The sequence below is a fragment of the Euleptes europaea genome, chromosome 16 (genome assembly GCF_029931775.1).
Source record: "Euleptes europaea isolate rEulEur1 chromosome 16, rEulEur1.hap1, whole genome shotgun sequence".
NCBI classification, from domain to species: Eukaryota; Metazoa; Chordata; class Lepidosauria; order Squamata; family Sphaerodactylidae; genus Euleptes; species Euleptes europaea.
The window spans coordinates 42,111,154-42,130,284 of record NC_079327.1 but is presented as its reverse complement, the minus strand read 5'-3'; the positions used below and the strand labels follow the sequence as shown (position 1 = coordinate 42,130,284).

At 41.1% G+C, this 19,131-nt stretch overlaps 1 protein-coding gene across 3 annotated transcripts in view; it reads left to right on the top strand.

Moving 5' to 3' along the window:
* Nucleotides 1-19,131, top strand: part of MID1 (midline 1) — a 274,648-nt gene that overhangs the window by 138,546 nt on the left and 116,971 nt on the right. Inside the window, exons 1-2 of one of the 3 annotated variants that reach the window (XM_056861929.1) lie at nucleotides 7,429-7,502; nucleotides 18,286-19,001. In XM_056861929.1, coding sequence (XP_056717907.1) covers nucleotides 18,342-19,001 — 660 coding nt within the window. In that variant the 5' untranslated portion in view covers nucleotides 7,429-7,502; nucleotides 18,286-18,341. Of the gene's footprint in view, nucleotides 1-7,428; nucleotides 7,503-18,267; nucleotides 19,002-19,131 lie in introns of those variants that run through there. The other 2 variants (XM_056861928.1, XM_056861930.1) reach the window with 2 other exon arrangements.

The following is a 19,131-nucleotide window of genomic DNA, read 5'->3' as shown; positions in this document are numbered from 1 at the left end:
CCCCAGAAATGGAAGAAGAAGAAGAGTTGGCTTTTATATTCTGACTTTCTCTGCCACTTAAGGGAGAATCAAACCGGCTTACAATCACCTTCCCTTCCCCTCCCCACGACACCCTGTGAGGTAGGTGAGGCTGAGAGAGAATAACTTGCCCAAGGTCACCCAGCTGGCTTCATGTGTAGGAGTGGGGAAACAAATCCAGTTCACCAGATTAGCCTCCGCTGCTCATGTGGAGGAGTGGGGAATCTAACCCGGTTCTCCATATCAGACTCCACTGCTCCAAACCACCGCTCTTATCCACTACACCACGCTGGCCAATGGAGATTGGCAAGCGATTGTAAAACTAAGACATTTCTGGATGGAGACCCTCCAGTCAATACTGGAGGCTCTATGCCCACAGTCCTATATGACATCACTAGACCTTACGGAGGCATACCTCCATATTCTAATCAATCCCTCTCACCGAAGATTCCTCCAGTTTGCCTATAACTCGTGCCACTACCAGTTCCAAACCCTCAGTGGAAAATCAACATGTCTTCATCAAAATGGACAACATCACAGCAAAGGCGCATGTCAACAAACGAGGGTCTCTCTCCTCGTCCCTTCATGCCGAAGCCGAAGATCTTCTACACTGGGCAGAAAGGCACCCGGCCTCCCTGAGGGCAGAACACATTCAGGGAATGCTCAAGACCCAGGCGGACAGCTCAGTTGTCAACAAGTTGACATGGGAGAATGGTCCATCTTCCTACTAATTACAAGGAAGCTTGTTCAGCCCTTGGTGGACCCATTTGCATCACCAATTGCCAGACTTCACACTTCTTTTCCAGATTCAGCCATCTGGAAGTGGAGAGGGTAGATGCACTCTTGTCCCTGTGGCTAAAGGGTCTCCATTACGCATTTCCACCTCCACCGATCATCCCGAAGGTGTTGAGAAAAGTGCGGCAAGAACATGCGAAGGTCCATTGTGTAGCACCTCATTGGCCCTGCAGATCATGGTTCTCAAGCCTGAAAGAGATGTCCAGGACCCTTGGCTCATACTAGTGATACCGAACCTGCTTCACCAGGGCCCCCTCTTGCACCCAGACCTGGGGTGGCTTCACTTGACCATATGGGTCTTAAAAGGCGGCGGCTGCTAACCTTGGGTTACTCCTCCAATGTGGTAGACACCATCCAGGAATCTAGAAGACAGTCCACCAGATGAATTTATAACTTTACCTGGAAGGTCTTTGTCAGATGGTGTAGCAGGAAACAGATAGACCCTCTTCTAGTCTCTATTCTTTCTCTCCTAGGCCATTTTTGCATGGTAATTAGCAGTGTGTTCCAGGCTGAATTGCCCTGCATATTTTTTAAAATTTTGCACGCTGAACCGTCATTCCAGAAGTGACTGCGAAGCCGGCACATACCTGCTTTGCATTACTAAAGAGGCTATTTAACACTACTTTTGGAGTTTGCCGCGAAGAATATCCCTCAAGGAACCATGCAAAACAACAGAGGCGCATTAGCTATGCATATTCTAATGACTATGCAAACAGGAACAAAGGAGCAGGTGAGTGGGGGGAGTGGAACTTCTTCTTTTGTGTTGGGACCGTAAAAAGGCATTTTTGAAGTTGCATTTTTAAAAAGAGCTTTGAGCGAGCATCAAAATTGAACATGCAAAAATGGCCCTAGAGTTTTTGCAAGATGGGTATATCAGAAGCTGAATTCCTCCACCTTGTGTCATCAAATTGCGGCTATTGTGACTATCATTCTGGAATTGGACGGGCATGTCTTTTTAAAAAATAATTTTTATTATTTTTCTGAAACAAGTTAGCATATACATTTCTACATTTGTTAAAAAACATCAAAAATTATGTTGTTATTGAAAGTATATCTAATATAAAGGTAAAAAAAAGAACAAAAAATAGAACAGGACTTCCCCTACATCTTTCTCCATCCATTGATAAATCTGTATATCAGGTTATCAACAATTGGTATCAACAATTCTAATCCTAATATTTTTAATTACATTCATTAAACTAAATCTCATACAGTTTTAAAGATATAGCATTGAATATAATCATTAGAAAATAATTAATACTAACACAGACAAAAAAGAAAGTTAATAAATCTCATTAATAGTAAATGGATTAGATCAATAAGTAACAATTATCAACTATTTTATAAAACAGTTTCTCCGTAAACCCTCCATGTCTCCCAACACCTATTCATTATAAATTGTCTTTCTAATGTATTAATATAATAAATTATACCATTATTACCACTTTTCCTTATTAACACCAAACACCGAAGAGCATCCTTGGATATTGTTGGTAAAGTTCCCTCTGCAAGCATAGAGTTCTCATAGTAAACCTGCATTGTAATTTCTTCAATTCCAAAATCATAAAGAGAGATCCCAGTAGCTCGAGCCTTTCCACCCTTGCAAGTCCTCCAAGCTAGTATCAAAGAATTCTTCAGGCAAATTGTAAAGACAGAAATCAAAGTCTCTCACGTTCATATCCATCGTAAGCAGCTGGTCTGTTGCAGAGGATGCAGCATCTAATTGTTTATCTTGGCTCTCCACTTCCTTTATGGGGATTTTCTGATCTTCAGCCGTCTTCTCAATTGGAGAATCCAGTGTTTTCACATCTGACTTTGTTGTAGTAGCTTGGTCCTTTATGTCTTTAATTACATCCAGAATAGTATCCAGTTTTTGGTTAATAGATTGATATTGGGTGCTTATCATGGGAAGTAGTTGATCCATCTGTTTAATCGCACGCTCCATGCTTGCTGCTTTTAAGGGTTTTGTTGAAACTTAGTTGGTAAAGTCCAGACAATTACACCAAAAAATAAAAAAAATCTAGGTAATTCAACAGGATTCTTGTATTGTGGGTAGTACTTTAATGTTAAAATACCATCAAGTTGAAAACACTCTAGTATAGAGCTGCTGCAGAGAACAGGATATACCCAAAAGGTTGCAGGACTGTGGACCTTCCGTTACCTCCTCTTGTCCAGGAACTTGGGAATTATTTGCCAGTTACACAAGGGAGCCACACTTCCAGTCTCACGATCTATGGTAGTCTCGCGATGGCATTAGGCACTGAAGAAGGAAAGACGACACTTAAGGAGGGGGGGTTCTTCCTCCTTCCCCTTTCAGCATCGAAGTATCTGATTGGTAGTTATAACATCTTTCAAAAGATCCTGTTTGTTATGTCTACCCACTGATCAGATTGATAGGGTTCCTGCCTATTTATCTGATGGTTTTTTTTTGTTTTCTAAGAGTCATTTATACATCAGGTGGGGAGGCGCAGATTTAATAGGTGTATGGCAATCCTTCAGAACCTCCAGATCCAGGTAAAACAAAAGAGTTTTTGTAACTTACTCAGATTTTAGAAGAGTAGGTATTTTTGCTTCCATGTAGATGCTTAGGTGGTAATAGGTAGAGACCTGAGCCTGATTCCAAAGAAACGTTCACGGTGTTGTATTTCCCCTCAATGCTGGCGGGACCGCGCCCAATTCCCCGAGAGTCTTCCTCTCTCAGAAAAATGGGGGTCAGACCGCTCTTCAAGGCTGCAGGAGAGTTCCTGTTTCCCAGTCCACTGTTTAGGAGCCGAGTAGGGGTGCAGGGTGCACCCCAAATTAGAACATTTCTTGGGTCCCTCGGGAGCTCCCGAGGAACATGGCGCTCAGATCAGCATCTCTAGCGGAAGTGCCTCTCTAGCGGAAGTGCCCGGACGGGCATGTCTTAACCAGACATCCACACATCATATCCTTCCTTAAAGAAGTTACAGCCCTGTCTCCTCCAGTAGTCCACAGATTTCCTACCTGGAGGCTTCACATAGTCTTGAATGCCTTAACCAAACATCCATGTGATCCTCTGAGAGATACCCCTGAAATTTCTTAGGATTAAGACCTTATTCCTCACGGCAGACACATTGGCAAGGAGGTTTTCAGAGTTAGGGGCCCTTTCAGCCAGGAAGGGCCTCTGTGTCTTTCATATGGGAAGGCCAGACGATCTTGTTGTCCCCCCTCCGTTCCATTCAAGTGCTGAAGGAGCCTGTTTTGGCCCTTGAAAAGGTACTTGGGGGAAACAAGATCACTCGGTTCCACTGTGCCGCAGGCCTTTGTGGCATTTTTGAATTGCCGAATTCTTCTCTAAATTGGAAATGGTGGTCATGGGACATAACGTTCAGTTTGGCCCTTAGATGACTCAGTCTTTTAGCCCTCCTAGGAAGGTGAAATCAGACATTTTCAAGTAGCCTTTCAGAGTTTCAGCATGATTCCTTGTCTTGGGTCTTACTGACCTTTCAGATGGAGTGTTGCCTTTTTCTTCCAAAGCTGTATTACTTTGAATTCCAGATCTTTATTCTCTTGGCTACCTATAAATTCAGTACTCTGGTAATGCATACCCTACTGAATCTGAACCTCAATTATGACTAACTTGGGTGAATTATATCCTTGATTCAGAAGAATATGTAGTTTTGAAACAGATTCACCAACAGTACTGTATCCTACCACTCCACTCAGCAAAGTTTGGAAACTTCCTCTGGCTTGTGGCTCTTGCTCCAGGAGATACTTAAGATATTACTGAAAACAAAAGAAACTTGTACATCTCTCTGGTAGTCTGGAATCTATCTCTCCATGGGAATGAGGAGAGATAAGTGAGTATGGCTTCAGGATGATATAGGACAGTATGCAATGAAAAATGGAGATACTTCATTCTCATCTGCTTTTGCCATATGTTGTAATAAGTAAAACACTTCTTAGAAATGTTTGCATCTTGTTATCTTGGCTTAGATCTGAGATAGCTTGATCTGGAATCTACCAACTGATCTCAGTATTCAAACTAATATAATGGGAGAGGAGCCTAACTGAGCAGACCTCCAAACTACTGGCATCTGGAAACTGCAGCTCAGAAGTGCAGAACACCCATTTATGTTTACTGTTATTAAATTATCTTTAAAATACCTTTAGAAACATAAGAAACCACTGCAAATTATGACAGCTGAAATTTACTGTCTAAATGAAAATATAACAATGAACACTCAACAGGGAGAGGCAGGCAGCCCGGACAAATATGTATTTTAAAGGTCTAGCAAATAAATGTTTTCTATATTCACACTTTACATTTTTTAGGTGAACGCTTAAAATGTCTTAGATCTACACCTAAGAATGTTGTGTGTGAAGTGGCTCCTCCTCTTTTAACTACGTACTTAATGAACTTCATACCGAATTTAGAAAGAGCATCTCCAGAAAGAGTGTCTCATAGTGAGGTGCCTATAATTTTAGGCGCAAAGCAAGGAGATGCTGTGTTTTGTTAGAAAATTTACTTCCTTTGAACATTCTTTCCTTGATGAACATCTGTCCTACTGAATGGAGAATGTGCACTTCCAAAGGTTCATACAAAGGAAGTGATCCGAAAAGCTGATATTGTGTGTACTTGTTGGGGAAGCATAAAGAAAACATTCTGGGACTGGGCTCAAAAGCATTTGGTTTCCTACTGTATTCCTGATTGGGTTTTAAGTCCCTTAATGCATAAGCTCCTGTGAGAAAAGGCTTTTTCCTTGATGGGGAATGTGAGGTTAATCTTTCTCCCCCCTACAGATTTAGGGTTGCCAACTTCTAAGTGGGACCTGGCGATCACCTAGAATCACAACTGATCTCCATACTACAGAGATTTTCCCAGGAGAAAATGGCTGTTTTGGAGACAAGCCTCTGTGGCATTATACCCTGCTGAAGTTCCTCCTTTCCTCAAAGCCCACCCTCTCCAGGTTCCACCCCTAAATCTCCAGGAATTTCCCAACCTGGAGTTGGCAACTCTAGCAAACTGCATCTTGGCCAATAAGATGAACAATACTAATCAAAGACTAGTGCAATTCATCCAGACTTCCAAGAAGTGCAGTGTTGTACCACGGGAACTGGTTTCATGTTGCTTGTTAAGAAGTGATGGCAGCTAGACATCAAACACATCACCCAGGTAATTTAGAGAGTATCAGGTACTGTGAGTTGCCCTCTAATTGGACACTTCCATTCGTCTGACTGAACTGGTCATTTTTAAAATACTCCACATATATGTTGAGACTTTGCTCTTGGAAATTCTGAAATGTTAATTTCACCATGTTCTTGCAATTCTTATAAGAAAGGAAATAATAAAGGAAACTAAACTAGGCTGAAAGGCAAATTAAATGCAATATTCTGTCTGGGATATAGAGTAAATGGAATGCATTCTTCCAAACCTTTAATGTATTATTTCATTTCACTACAGCAATATAAAAGGAGACATGGCAACATGAAAAGCAGAACACAAGGAAGCAATTCATTCCTGCTGCTTCCACTTCAACATGCATTTTTTAACACATCTATTGCAAGCCAAATGTCTGCTATATGTTCTGAGGAAGATAAACAGGCACTTTCCTTGTAACATTTTAATGAATTCCGTTGTTTCCCTCTCCCTCAATATTGATAATGTAGCAATATTGGAAATTCAGCACCATTTTGACCTAATTATAGAAATTCAATGTTTTTCTGTAAAGTAAAGAACCATGAATGATAAGTTGCAGAGGATGAGACAATGAAGCTAACATATCTGGCTTTTAGGAGAAGATGGTTTGATACAATTCAAAGATTAGGTCTTGGGTATATTAAAGATTAAAACCCATGTATTTTAAGGCCATATGGTTACTTTTTATTTCTCAACATAGTCAGAGATATAGTGCTCCTGAGGAATCATTACAAGTGATTTAAAACTTTCTCTCCAGCTCTCAAAATGGCAACCCTGAGCGAAAGTCTTGCATTTAGTATATGATGTTAACAACTATGGCTCAAGCTGTGTGATGAACGTCTGCCAGATAGTGATCAAATACAAAAATAATATACAATAGTGAAGTGCTGGACCAGGTATGTTTGGTCAGTAGGCCTCAGTCTTCCATCAGAGATAGAGGGAGAAAGTTTTGTACTGTTGGTAGCATGTCAAGTTTTGCTGGTTCAGGTCATTCTCCCCTTACAGGCATGGGAACTGAAATTCATTATTCAGCCCTGGATTAATTACACAGCAGGCTGAGCTTCCACTTGCTCAAATAATGTGGCAGCAAAGCCTAGTGCCCTTATTACAAGCCGTCATTGTTGGGTGGGTTACATGGATGTACTGTGAGAGAATCTGATCCTCTGCTGCTTTCTCGCTCGATGGAAGTTGAATGCTGAAAGAGAAAGGAGATAGGTTGCTTTAGTGTCAGTGACAAAAGGCAGCTGGATTACAAAAGGCAATTTTTAGTCCTTAAACTCTGGCGGAGGTGATTAGGTGGAGTTGGCTTTCCTGGAATTGTAGGGTAGATTTTCCTGTTGTGCTCTCCGCATCAACTGACTCACAGTGACAAGCACAGTCGTAGCCCTAAAGATTCAGGATTGCCGCTGCTGGTAGGGCCTACCACGGGGCTTCTTAGGCTTGTCACTTATCTCTATCTTCTTAAAGGGATTGGCGTGATCATTTAACAGCAATGTTTCGGCAAAAATGTTTAGGCCGAAATCCACTGGTGAGTATATCGCATTTGGTACGTTCTTGAAGCTCAGAAGCGAGATGAACTATAGGAAGACTCTGAAGTGATACTAAATATAGGAGCACTTTTCTCGTCTCTTAAAAAGCAAGTTTCTAACAATATGGTGATTAGAAAATTTGATTTTGCCAGCTGTAATAGGAGACTATTTGGTTTTCTTTCTAGAAAGTTCAGTTAGTTTGTAATTGTGCTTCAGTACGGTCAGGTAATTTCTGTTAGATTGTGAGAGCTGTCCTTTGTTTTCGTACTCCTATAAAACTTTATCTGGCATCTTTATTTTGTTAAGCACAGCTCTGATGTTATCATTCTGTTTTTAAACTATCCAGTGACGAATCGGATCACATTGCCTGTCATTTCAGAAATATGGCTCCTTATAAACATTGTGTGTCTTAGAATAAAGGATCTGAAATGAAGTTTATTTATTACTACGTGGGTGGAATATGTAGTCCTGGCGAGCTGGCACTCTTAGCAGCACTGTTTTAATGTTGTGTTTGCATGTGAATGCTTGAACATACAGTATATATTCAAAAGCATATGCAGACACTTGATCATGTGAAGTGGTATTTTAGTTGCATTTCCATTTATATAAAGACTATTTTGTGTAACCAGTGATGTATAGTTAGGAATGGTTTGGTTTTTAATCTCTCTTTTTCCTACCACGAATGTCTCAACATCAAGAGTGGTAGTTCTCAAAGTATTTACTCTTACATGGTCCTACTTGCTTAAAATTCCTGAAGTTTGAAGTTCGAATTGAAAATATATAAGGCAGAAGCTACTGTGAATATCTCCCACACATAAAGTGAGTGGGAGTTACAGGCAATGTAGCTGGTGTCAGAAAAATTAATGTGGAACACACCCAGCCATCTAGGGATTATTCTGTAGGTTTGTGGTCTGCCAACAATAATCATCTAAAGGTCACTGCTCTGGTGGAAAAATTATGGTTAATAGAATGTCTGGAAAGTTAATTCATTTGACTAGGAACTTTCACTCAGTCAATATTTTTGGTGATTAATTATTTACAGTATCATTTTACTTTGGTGATTATAATTCTCTTTCTAATGAATTTATCAACAGTTATTTTTCTAAAAGATGGGGGAGGGGGTTGGTTGGTATGGTGTGTTCTTTTTAAAACTTGAGTCAATTTTTTGCATTCTCCAGACACATCATCTTAATTTTAATGCTTGCAAAACTGAGTCTCCAGAATTTTGAGTCTCCAGCCTCTGTCTCCAGAATTTTGTAGAGGAAAGGGTTTTTCTTTCCTCTTTTTAAAATGAGGTGATGGAAAGGTCCAGACTTAGCACCATCATTTGGCACTGAGGTGTGAAGAGTAAGTACTGCATGGTAGAATGTGAATTATGAAACCTTCAAGGGGAGTAATCCTCTGCACTCCATCTTTATGTCAAGACTTTTCAGTTGCTCCTCGTTCACTAATCTCAGCCATGATTACTAGAAGTCTTGCATAAAACTCCATATAATGTGTATTTCTTGAACATAAATCTTTAAATGTTGCTGTATTTATGGGCTGCCCTGACCTGGATGGCCCAGGCTAGCCTGATCTGGTCAGATCTCAGAAGCTAAGCAGGGTCAGCCCTGGTTAGTATTTGGATGGGAGACCACCAAGGAATACCAGGGTTGCTGTGCAGAGGAAGGCACTGGCAAACCACCTCTGTTAGTCTCTTGGCATGAAAACCCCAAAAAAGGGGTCGCCATAAGTCGGCTGCGACTTGAAGGCACTTTACACACACACACATTTATGGGCTACCTGTCTTGTTGGCTTTTCCTGTATGAGGCACCACATTCCCACCAGGATTCCCACGTTATTTCTGTAACTAAGTATCAAAAGCAGCAGATTGTGCACAAACCCTTAACAAGGCAATTGTGATGTTAGTGGCCTTTTATGCACAGGTTGTTACCATTGTGGTCACCCCCCTTCATGTATTTTCCAACCTTCAGAAGTTGCCTTGCTTTCCCCTCGCGTTTCCCCTGCATTTTCAGGATGCTGTTTAACCCTGAGCTTAATGTCTGCCTCGATTCCAAATCAAAAGCCTGCCCTGTGTTTTTCTTCCTACACCTATTCTTGCTTCTCCCTCCCACGGGTCTGTCCCCCTCATCCAACCCCTCCCCTTAAAGCCATTTTCAAGTATACTAAAGAAAGGATAATGCTGGAATATTTGGTCAGTTTCACAGTGAGTGTGGGTCAGTTTCAGTTCTCAGCAGGATGGAACGGTGCGGGGCTGATTTGCCGCCCTCCTCTTATACGTGTCATCTTAATAGGCATGAAAACCTTTTCTTTTTTTACTACCAATGGAAAGATGAAATGGTCACAAATGTCCGTGTGAGTGTTTTTATGTTATTATGACCCGTGCATTGAGAAAGCAAGAAACACATTGGTTGGGGGGGGGGTGTCTGGACCCTTCTCTGCTTTGGCTGTAAAATGGTCACTCTTTTCAGATCAAATGAAAGAATCCCACTGTGGAACTGGTGATGTATTTCAAAAAAATATACCACAGCCAATTACAAAGCAGTGTTTTCTGGGGGGGAAGGAACTCATGTGTTTCAGAAGCTCCATATTTTCGCTGGGGATGCATAATTGATCACAAGGTACTCCTGGAATTTGACTGCAAATACTGTGCAGTTAGAGAACAGCAGATCCAGCAGGAACAGATTGTGGATAAAAGGCCAGCCCAGTGTTACCTTTTGTCCTGCCTTGTGTTCTTTAAGTTTTTTAAAATATGCATGTTATACTAGGTTTGAAACACTAAATAAAAACTAAAAAAAAAAAAAAAAACCAGTGCTTTACAAGGCCCAGGCTTGTAGGAGAGGGATTGAAATGGGGATGCTTTATTGGGACTGTGAGCTGGATCTAGACAGCTTTTCCACTTGTAAAAAGGGAGATGGGCCCACTTTTGACCACCAAAAGTCTATGCTGGAGATTATGGGACATGGAAGGACAAAAGCCATTGTAAGTTATGGAGAGACTTGGATAAGATGGTACATAAAAGCTGGCTGGATCCTACCCTATGACATTCAGGAGAGGATAAGCTGCAAACTTGCTACCATAATACAGACCAACTTATGACATTTTAAAATAGGCTTTCTTATTATTGCCTCTATGTATATAGTTAGGAAAATGTGTAAATTTAGCTTGGGGCCAAGTACTTTAAACTGGAAATATCCATGATTTAAGAATATTACTACTGTATGGGGAAAATGCTTAGTTAACCCTTTCTGTACCCTTTGTTTCTCAGCTCGTGTTGCCAGCCCAGAGCTGGAAACCCTCTAGAGACGTGGTGGGGTATGGAGTCTTATCATTTGGGGTTAATCCTAGAGTGTCTCCCTGACATATTGACACCACTTCCAGGTCTGCATCAGAGGTGATATTGTGGCATCAATGCAATGCTGACTTTTAAACATTTTGCTAATTCCCCACCCCCTGCAAATTTGCTCCCTCTGCTCTACCAATCAGAAGCTGGAGCAACTGAGCCTGGGACCACTATAGCAGGAGATCTGGAAAGGCTGTTAGCCCCAAACCAGGTTCCCCTTATAGGTCCATTAGGAGGTAATTGTAGCAGAGGAACAGCGGGTGGGAAAGGATTTAACCCTGCTGCTTCTCTGTTCCCAATTGCCCCTTTCCAAAGCAACTTTTAAGGTTAAAAACAACTAGTTACTATTACGTGAGTTTGCATGTGTAGTTTAGCTTAAGAACTTAAATACTGATGTTTAACTTTGGTGCTGTAATGATACAAATGTCCCCATTTGTATCATTACACTTAAATACCACCTGCCAAGTTAAATACTCACCTAATGGTGGACTGACTAAGAAAATCTTAATTCAAAGAGGCGTTAAACAAGGGTGTGTTTTAGCTCCCCTACTTTTTAATATTTTTCTTTCTGATCTAGTGCAGTCATTGGGTTCAGTTAATGGTCATCCACCTAAATTAGGGTCCCAGTCTTTACCTCTACTTCTTTATGCGGACGACACCGTCATTCTTTCTTTCACTAAAGTAGGCCTCCAACGATATCTAGATGCTTTTAATAATTATTGCCATTTTAATTTACTTTCTATTAACTCCTCCAAATCAAAAATAGTGGTATTTTCCAAAAAATGGTCCTCATACAAATGGCACATTGGGAAGGATTCAATTGAACAAGTTAAAAGCTATAAGTATTTGGGAATTACTTATAACTATAATCTCAATTGGTCTATACATCGACAAAATACTATTAAAGCCACCAGGATTTCCTTAAATCAACTCAAGCAGTTTTTCTACGCGAAGGGGAATCAGTGTGTTCCTGCAGTGATCAAAATCCTGAATTTGAAAATATTCCCCCAACTTCTGTTTGGAGTTCCCTTATTGCTTGGAACTCTTAATCAAGAAGTGGAGAACATCCAAGCCGTATTTCTTAGACAAATATTGGGGATACCTAAATGTGTCTCATATTTCACAATTTGTCATGAAACTGGGCAAAACTTGATTGCCACCAAAGCCTGGATTCAAACAATAAGATATTGGCTCAAATTATATTTTCAAACTGAGCCAGGTTCCCTTTTATATTTCTTGAAAAGTGAACTTCATTATTTCTCATGGGACATATTGATTAGATCTAGACTCTGTCAAATTGGAATTGATTTAGATAATCTTGCTCTGGCCAATGAATCTTACATCTTTAAAAGAATCAAGCAACGTCTCCTTGATGTAGAATTGCAGAATTTTAACCCAGCTCTTCCCCCCATCTGCTCTCCGGCAGCCCTAGGCCTTAATAATGGATCGGGTAAAATGGCTAGGTATCTAGATAACCTAGAGATACCTTCTCAACGCCGCGCTTTTCTATTAGCTAGGGTTAATGCATTCCCATCTAGGATGCTCTTAGGCCGATACCTCCAGATCCCTAGACATGAACGCCTATGCACATGCGGTTTAAACTTGTTAGATACAATTGACCACATCCTTTTAGATTGCCCCTTCTATGTGACTCTGCGGGATAAACTGCTATCTACTTTGCTTCAGTACAAGACATACAGGAGTAATGAAGTGAAATGCAAATTTCTTTTGAGTGACCATGATCCTAAAATTATGGCTACAGTGGCTGAATTTCTTACAGGAGTTCTTAAAGAACAAGAAAAGTTTTATTAACCCGACTGTAACTTATATGTATTGCCCTTTGGAGGTATATTGTTTTTTCTATCTCTGTCTTTTGGTATGCCAATAAAGGTTAATGAAATGAAATGAAAAAAAAATGTCCCCATAAGACTTCAAAATGCTCTAATTCCATCTTACTCTTTGCTGTAATATCAGGCCTCAAACTGATGCTCAGGGGTCAAAAAGACTCTACATGTCTTTATTAAGATTCATTAGGGTTACCAGCCTTGTGCAAATGCTAGGAGATTTGGGGATCTGTTCCTGGTAAATTTTAGGGGAATGTGACTGCTTCTAGGTGATGTGCTAGGAATTTCCCTGATTTCTATAGTCTTTACCATAGAGACAGGAGAAATTTATAGAGCAGCATAGAGAATATGATGTCACTTCTGGGTGAAGAGTCAACGGATGTGACATCACTTCTGGGTGATACTCTATGAAACCCCCCAGTCTGTATGGTCTTTCCACAGATGTTGGGGAAATTCCTGCTGCATCATAATCAACACGATTTCTTCCCTTTTTATCTCCTGCTCCTCAAACTGTTAAGGGTGGACTGAGAACTGCAGTAAAGACTGCCCACTACCATTGGGCAAATGGTAAGGCTAGTTTAGATCCGAATGCTCTCTTCCAGAAGCAGAAATGTAGTTTTGATTAAACAAGGTGCCGGTTTTATTTTTATTTTTATTTTTTACTGATTCCCTTTCCTCAGTGAAGATTGACAATTCATACTCGATGGTGTTTCCATAGGTGCTAAGCCCTCCCAGGTACACAGCGTGGGGGCATGGAGCATTGTAGAGGAATGGGGGGACACAGAGTGTTGAGGAGTAATCAACTTATGGTCTTTTAGCTATAAGCCCCCATTATCACCTTAAATTTCTTAATGAGCTGAAAAGCAAGCTATAAATGAAATTATAAATAACAACATTATTAGATCCATGTCTATGGAATTAATTTGACTTAAAATACTGGCCTCATACTGTGCTTCCACACTAAGTGACTTTTTATGATGGACCTTTGTTGGACTTAGAACATAGGTTGTGTGAGATAAGTGTCCGTAGGTAGCTGCAACCATTGCTGTAGTGGAATGGCAAGTATGCCTGGCCAAAAAAAAAATACTGGTATATATAATGGCAAGTCGACAGGGATTGTTAATTACACATATAAATTTTTCTAGCTCCTTTGCAATATGTATGATTAGAAATCAATTGGAGTTCCACCTTTCTCAAATTATTCCATTGTATATACCATAGCTGAGAGAAAGTTATTCATAGAAATTTGTAAGTCACTTATTCTTTACCTAGCCTATCCTACTGGGTTATTGTGGCAAAATATAAGTAATGCAGATCACTAAGAACTTCTGGAAGGGGCATGATACAGATGTGATACACTATGTGAAACGTATGATGAGCAACTGCAATCTTCTCTGCAGTCATTAAAGAACATAAAGCGCTGGAAATATCAGTGCATGACCTGTGAAAATATCTCTGCTCCCAATTTGTGACAGATCATGCCAGCATTCCATCTTGCCAATGTCTTGGCTGGTTGTGACAAGCACATGTTTTAAAAGTTATACACCCAGTCTTTTTAACATGTACATGAAAAAATATAAATTTGTAGATGTATGTGGCAAATACCTGTTGGAAATGTGTTTTATATGAGTACACTGATCAGAGAGCCTGGATTACCTACACTTTTGATCGCTGCTCTGCCATGGAAGCTTGCTGGGCGACCTTGGGCCAGTCACCCATTCTCAGCCTAACCTTCCTCTCTGGGCCCAGTTGTATGCCAAGGAACCCCCAAGGACTTGCATCTCTTTCCACACACTATTTCCTCTTTGCTTCCTTCCGGCAACCCCAATATCCTCACCTTTTCCTTCTTCTTTCTCTTCTTCCCACCTACCAACCAATCCATCTTTTATCTGCTACCCATCTTTAGCAGTATTCATAATTTGTTTCATTTATACCCCAACCATTCTCCACAATGGGGAGCCAGAGAAGCTTAAATAATTCTCCTCTCCTCCATTTTATCTTCACAAAAATCCATCGAGGTAATTTAGGATGAGGAGCCCCGTGGTGCAGAGTGGTAAGCTGCAGTAATGCAGTCCAAAGCTTTGCTCACGACTTGAGTTTGATCCCAACGGAAGTTGGTTTCAGGTAGTTGGCTCAAGGTTGACTCAGCCTTCCATCCTTCTGAGGTCGGTCAAATTAGTACCCAGCTTGCTGGGGATAAAGGGAAGATGACTGGGGAAGGCACCAGCAAACCACCCCGTAAACAAAGTCTGCCTAGAAAATGTCATGATGTGACGTAATCCCATGGGTCAAGAATGACCCGGTGCTTGCACAGGGGACCTTTACCTTTTACTTAATTTAGGATGTGTGTGTGTAAAGTGCCGTCAAGTCACAGCCTACTTATGGCGACCCCTTTTGGGATTTTCATGGCAAGAGACTAGCAGAGGTGGTTTGCCAGTGCCTTCCTCTGCACAGCAACCTTGGTATTCCTTGGTGGTCTCCCATCCAAATACTAACCAGGGCTGATCCTGCTTAGCTTCAGAGATCTGATGAGATCAGACTAGCCTGGGCCATCCAGGTCAGGGCCAGCATATGTAAATGGCCTATGGTCAGCTAGTGAGCTTCCATGGCAGAGTGCTGATTTGAACCTGGGTCTCCCAGATTCTAGTCCAAAACTCTAACCACTACACCACACTGGCTTCTGAGGAGTGATTGCTGTTGAATAGTAGCAAGCAGCTGGACTCAGGTGAGTCATGCAAGTCACTTGGTAGCATATTGCCCAGTGGTTGACGGTGGGCCTGACACCGATATGTTCTCCCTTGTCCCTCCCTCAGCCTTTTACTGACAGAAACTGAGGCTTGAAGGTAGTCATAACTGTTGTGGTTGCCTAGCATGGGCCACTGGGGGCATTTGTTTCTTAAAGCTATAGGCACTGTTTCTATTACTTTGGGGGATTTTAACCCCCAGTGTATTTTCCCCACATTTTCCTGCAAACCGGGGCCATTTCTCAGGCTTGTCAAAAGACCTGCCTTCTCTGTCCATGGCCCCAAGTATCTACAGATGGGGCTCCGTTGAGAATGAAATATATTGTTGATGATGTTGGAAGCATTTGGGCCACTTTTTTGACTCATTGGAATCATGTGCTTGCATAAACCATACAATATTTGAACACACAGCTTTCAATTCTTTTTCATGACAGCTGATATGTGATCAAGAAAGTTCCTGCAACTGGGAACTGTCAGTTACTGTATTTCGCATTATTATTACATCCTGTATTGTACAAGTGCCTTTTCTCTTTTTTAAATATATTTTTGTTTTGTTTTTTACTTTTTACCTTTTTCATATAAATTTTATTCATACATATTTCTACACATTTCAAAACAAATAAAAATATCTTACATTCTTAGTTTTTCAACCCTTAACTGAATATGTTTCATAAGTTTAAACCACTTAGACCTTAGTAAATCAAAGTTCCTTGTTCCTTTGGAGAGATGTAAGTTTTACCATAAGAAAAATCTCCTTCATTTTATTGGGGTATTTGCTGATTTCAGGTATCTTGTGCCTTTTCAACATTTTAAACATCCTGTCAGTTCATGAGGTCCCATATATCAGGGGCTGCAACCCAAGGGTGTGGAAGAGCTGGGCTGTCATGTGCATATACATATATCAGCAATGTAGCACAACGTATAAACATCAAAACCCCTAGGTAATCCATATTCATCTGCAGGATATGTAAAATTGCGTACTCCATGCCCAGTAATTGATGTGAAAGCAAAGTGATTTTGCAGCGTTCACATGAAAGCAACAAGTTTGCTCTCCCTGGATAGCAATGCGAAAGTAAAGTTTGATTGAATCAGTCACTTCATAGTTGCTGTACCCCCCCCCCCAAAAAAAACCCTTAGGAGCACAACAGATTTGTTGTTGCGTTTAAATTTGCCCCAGATTTTTGGCCAGTAAGTGTGAAACTAAATGGCATATTGTTCTCCTTTAGGAACAAAACCTCTTCTGGCCTCCTCACAAAGCAACTATGAATAAGCATTAGATGTTGACTTGAACTTTGCCTCCAGTTTTGAACTTCTTTACACTATTATGGTCTGGACTGAGGTTATGCATAACGTTCCTGTCACTGTAACGGCAGCCCCAGCTTTAATTGTGGGGAAATGTCGACGGTTCAAAGAGATTTCGTCCCCAAGCTTGCTAATGAGCATAAGGCTTCTTTCACCCTTAATGAACCAAAATTTCTATGTGATTTTGGGAGGGTGGATGGGAGGGCAGGAGAGGGGAAAGAGTTCACATACGGGAACAACGGCTTTACAGTGTAAAGCGAATGCAGCTGGGCCATCTGAAGCTGTCCTTCGTTATGAGCAACAAAGCTTAAATGGATTGTACTGTGAAGAGGTAGAGCACCGTGAGTGTGAAGCGTAGCTTGTGCTTCTGCTTCACCGACCTGTCCGTTTGCAACAGTGATCGGCCCTTGACGAGAGCTCGGGCCAGGAGAGCCACGGAGGGCGACGCTTTTCAAAACCATTCCCCGCGACGTGGTTAGGGAAAGAAGAAACAAAACGAAGGGGTTTGGTCGTTTTAAGGGATGATCTCTTCCAGGGGGGTTGCACTGCTGCATCCCATGCTGAGAAAAGTCACCGTTGGACCTTGCTGTATTTTATCAAAGCCCCTAAAATGAATATTTGCGCAGTAAACAACCCTGTGATCTTTCTGCTTTCTGTTCCGGCACTTTCACAATACCACTAAGATTTGATATGTCGGAAGGAAATGTATTTTTATGCATATCCAGTCAGTTCAGCAAATGCCACATCTTCCCCATCAAAACGTTTGACCAAGCAGCACTGAAGTGCCATTTCCCGTTCTAAATATTTTTCTTTCTAATCTGTCCTTGTGAGCATTTTGACTATCATGCTGTACAAGCAGTCTGTCTACCTACAGCTCATTCTCAGTGGATTCATAGTATGTGTTAGCTCTTTTATATTTTTCTGTTTACTATTAATCGAGTCATGGATAAATAGGAATGCAGACAGGCATATTGTGTTGCAATAATCTCCTGAAAGTGTAACTAAAACAAGGAACTCAGAAAAGTGCCAGGGCATTAATGCTGAGAAATAATGAGGAAGTCTGAGGTTTTGTTTGATAAATCTGATACTTTGTCTTTCCATGGCTGCTCTTAGGAGTTAAAATGCATTCAGACTTTTCTAAAACAAATGTTAGCTGACTCCATAGCTTATCTAAAGGAAGTTTTTGCGGCGAAACATACTGCTTTTTGATGTACCTGTACAGTGATTTTTCTGTATGGGTTCTATATTATGTGAAAACTGACCTCTATACATATCATTTTATACTGTATCTTGCGTTACAACAAATATTAAAAAGCAGCCATTTTTATTTTTTTAAAATGAAGTTTAGGGAAGCATAAAAGAAAAATGAAGTTGTAAATACCTTGATTACTGATGCATAGGCCGAGTCCAAATTTTATGTAGCCTTCCAGTCTGGAGGGATGGATGCATAATGCCAAGGGAAGTGGTGAAAGTTGACAACCCCCCATGGCTGACCCCTCTGCTCTTTTTCTCTCTCTCCCTCTAATCAAATTTTATGTCCTACTTCCAGATAGCTGATCAGCTTCCCTGGATTTCGCTGACAACACAGGAAAGCTTTGCCTGAAGATGGAAACACTGGAGTCAGAACTGACCTGCCCTATCTGTCTGGAGCTGTTTGAGGATCCACTGCTGCTGCCTTGTGCTCACAGCCTGTGTTTCAACTGCGCGCATCGCATCTTGGTCTCCCACTGTGCCACCAACGAATCAGTGGAGTCGATCACCGCCTTCCAGTGCCCTACTTGTCGTTATGTCATCACCCTCAACCAACGTGGTCTAGACGGACTCAAGCGCAACGTCACGCTGCAGAATATTATCGATAGGTTTCAGAAAGCATCTGTGAGCGGGCCCAATTCTCCCAGTGAGACTCGCCGTGAGCGGGCCTTTGATAGCAACAGCATGTCCTCCAGTGAGAAAGTTCTCTGCCAGTTCTGTGACCAGGATCCTGCTCAGGAAGCCGTCAAGACCTGTGTAACTTGTGAGGTGTCCTACTGTGAGGAATGCTTAAAAGCAACTCATCCAAACAAGAAGCCATTTACTGGACATCGTTTAATCGAGCCTATTCCGGACTCGCATATTAGAGGATTAATGTGTCTGGAGCATGAAGATGAGAAAGTTAACATGTATTGTGTGACTGATGACCAGTTAATCTGTGCCTTGTGTAAACTGGTCGGGAGGCATCGGGATCACCAGGTGGCCGCTTTAAGCGAACGCTATGACAAACTAAAGGTTAGTTTCATCTTCATGCTTTGTTCTTTTTCTACTAGCAAGAGTGGTACCGTATGAAATCATATGTGTACACTGTGTTTTCTGTGTGGTTGTTATACAAATATATTAACTGTAATTTTGCATTAAACTT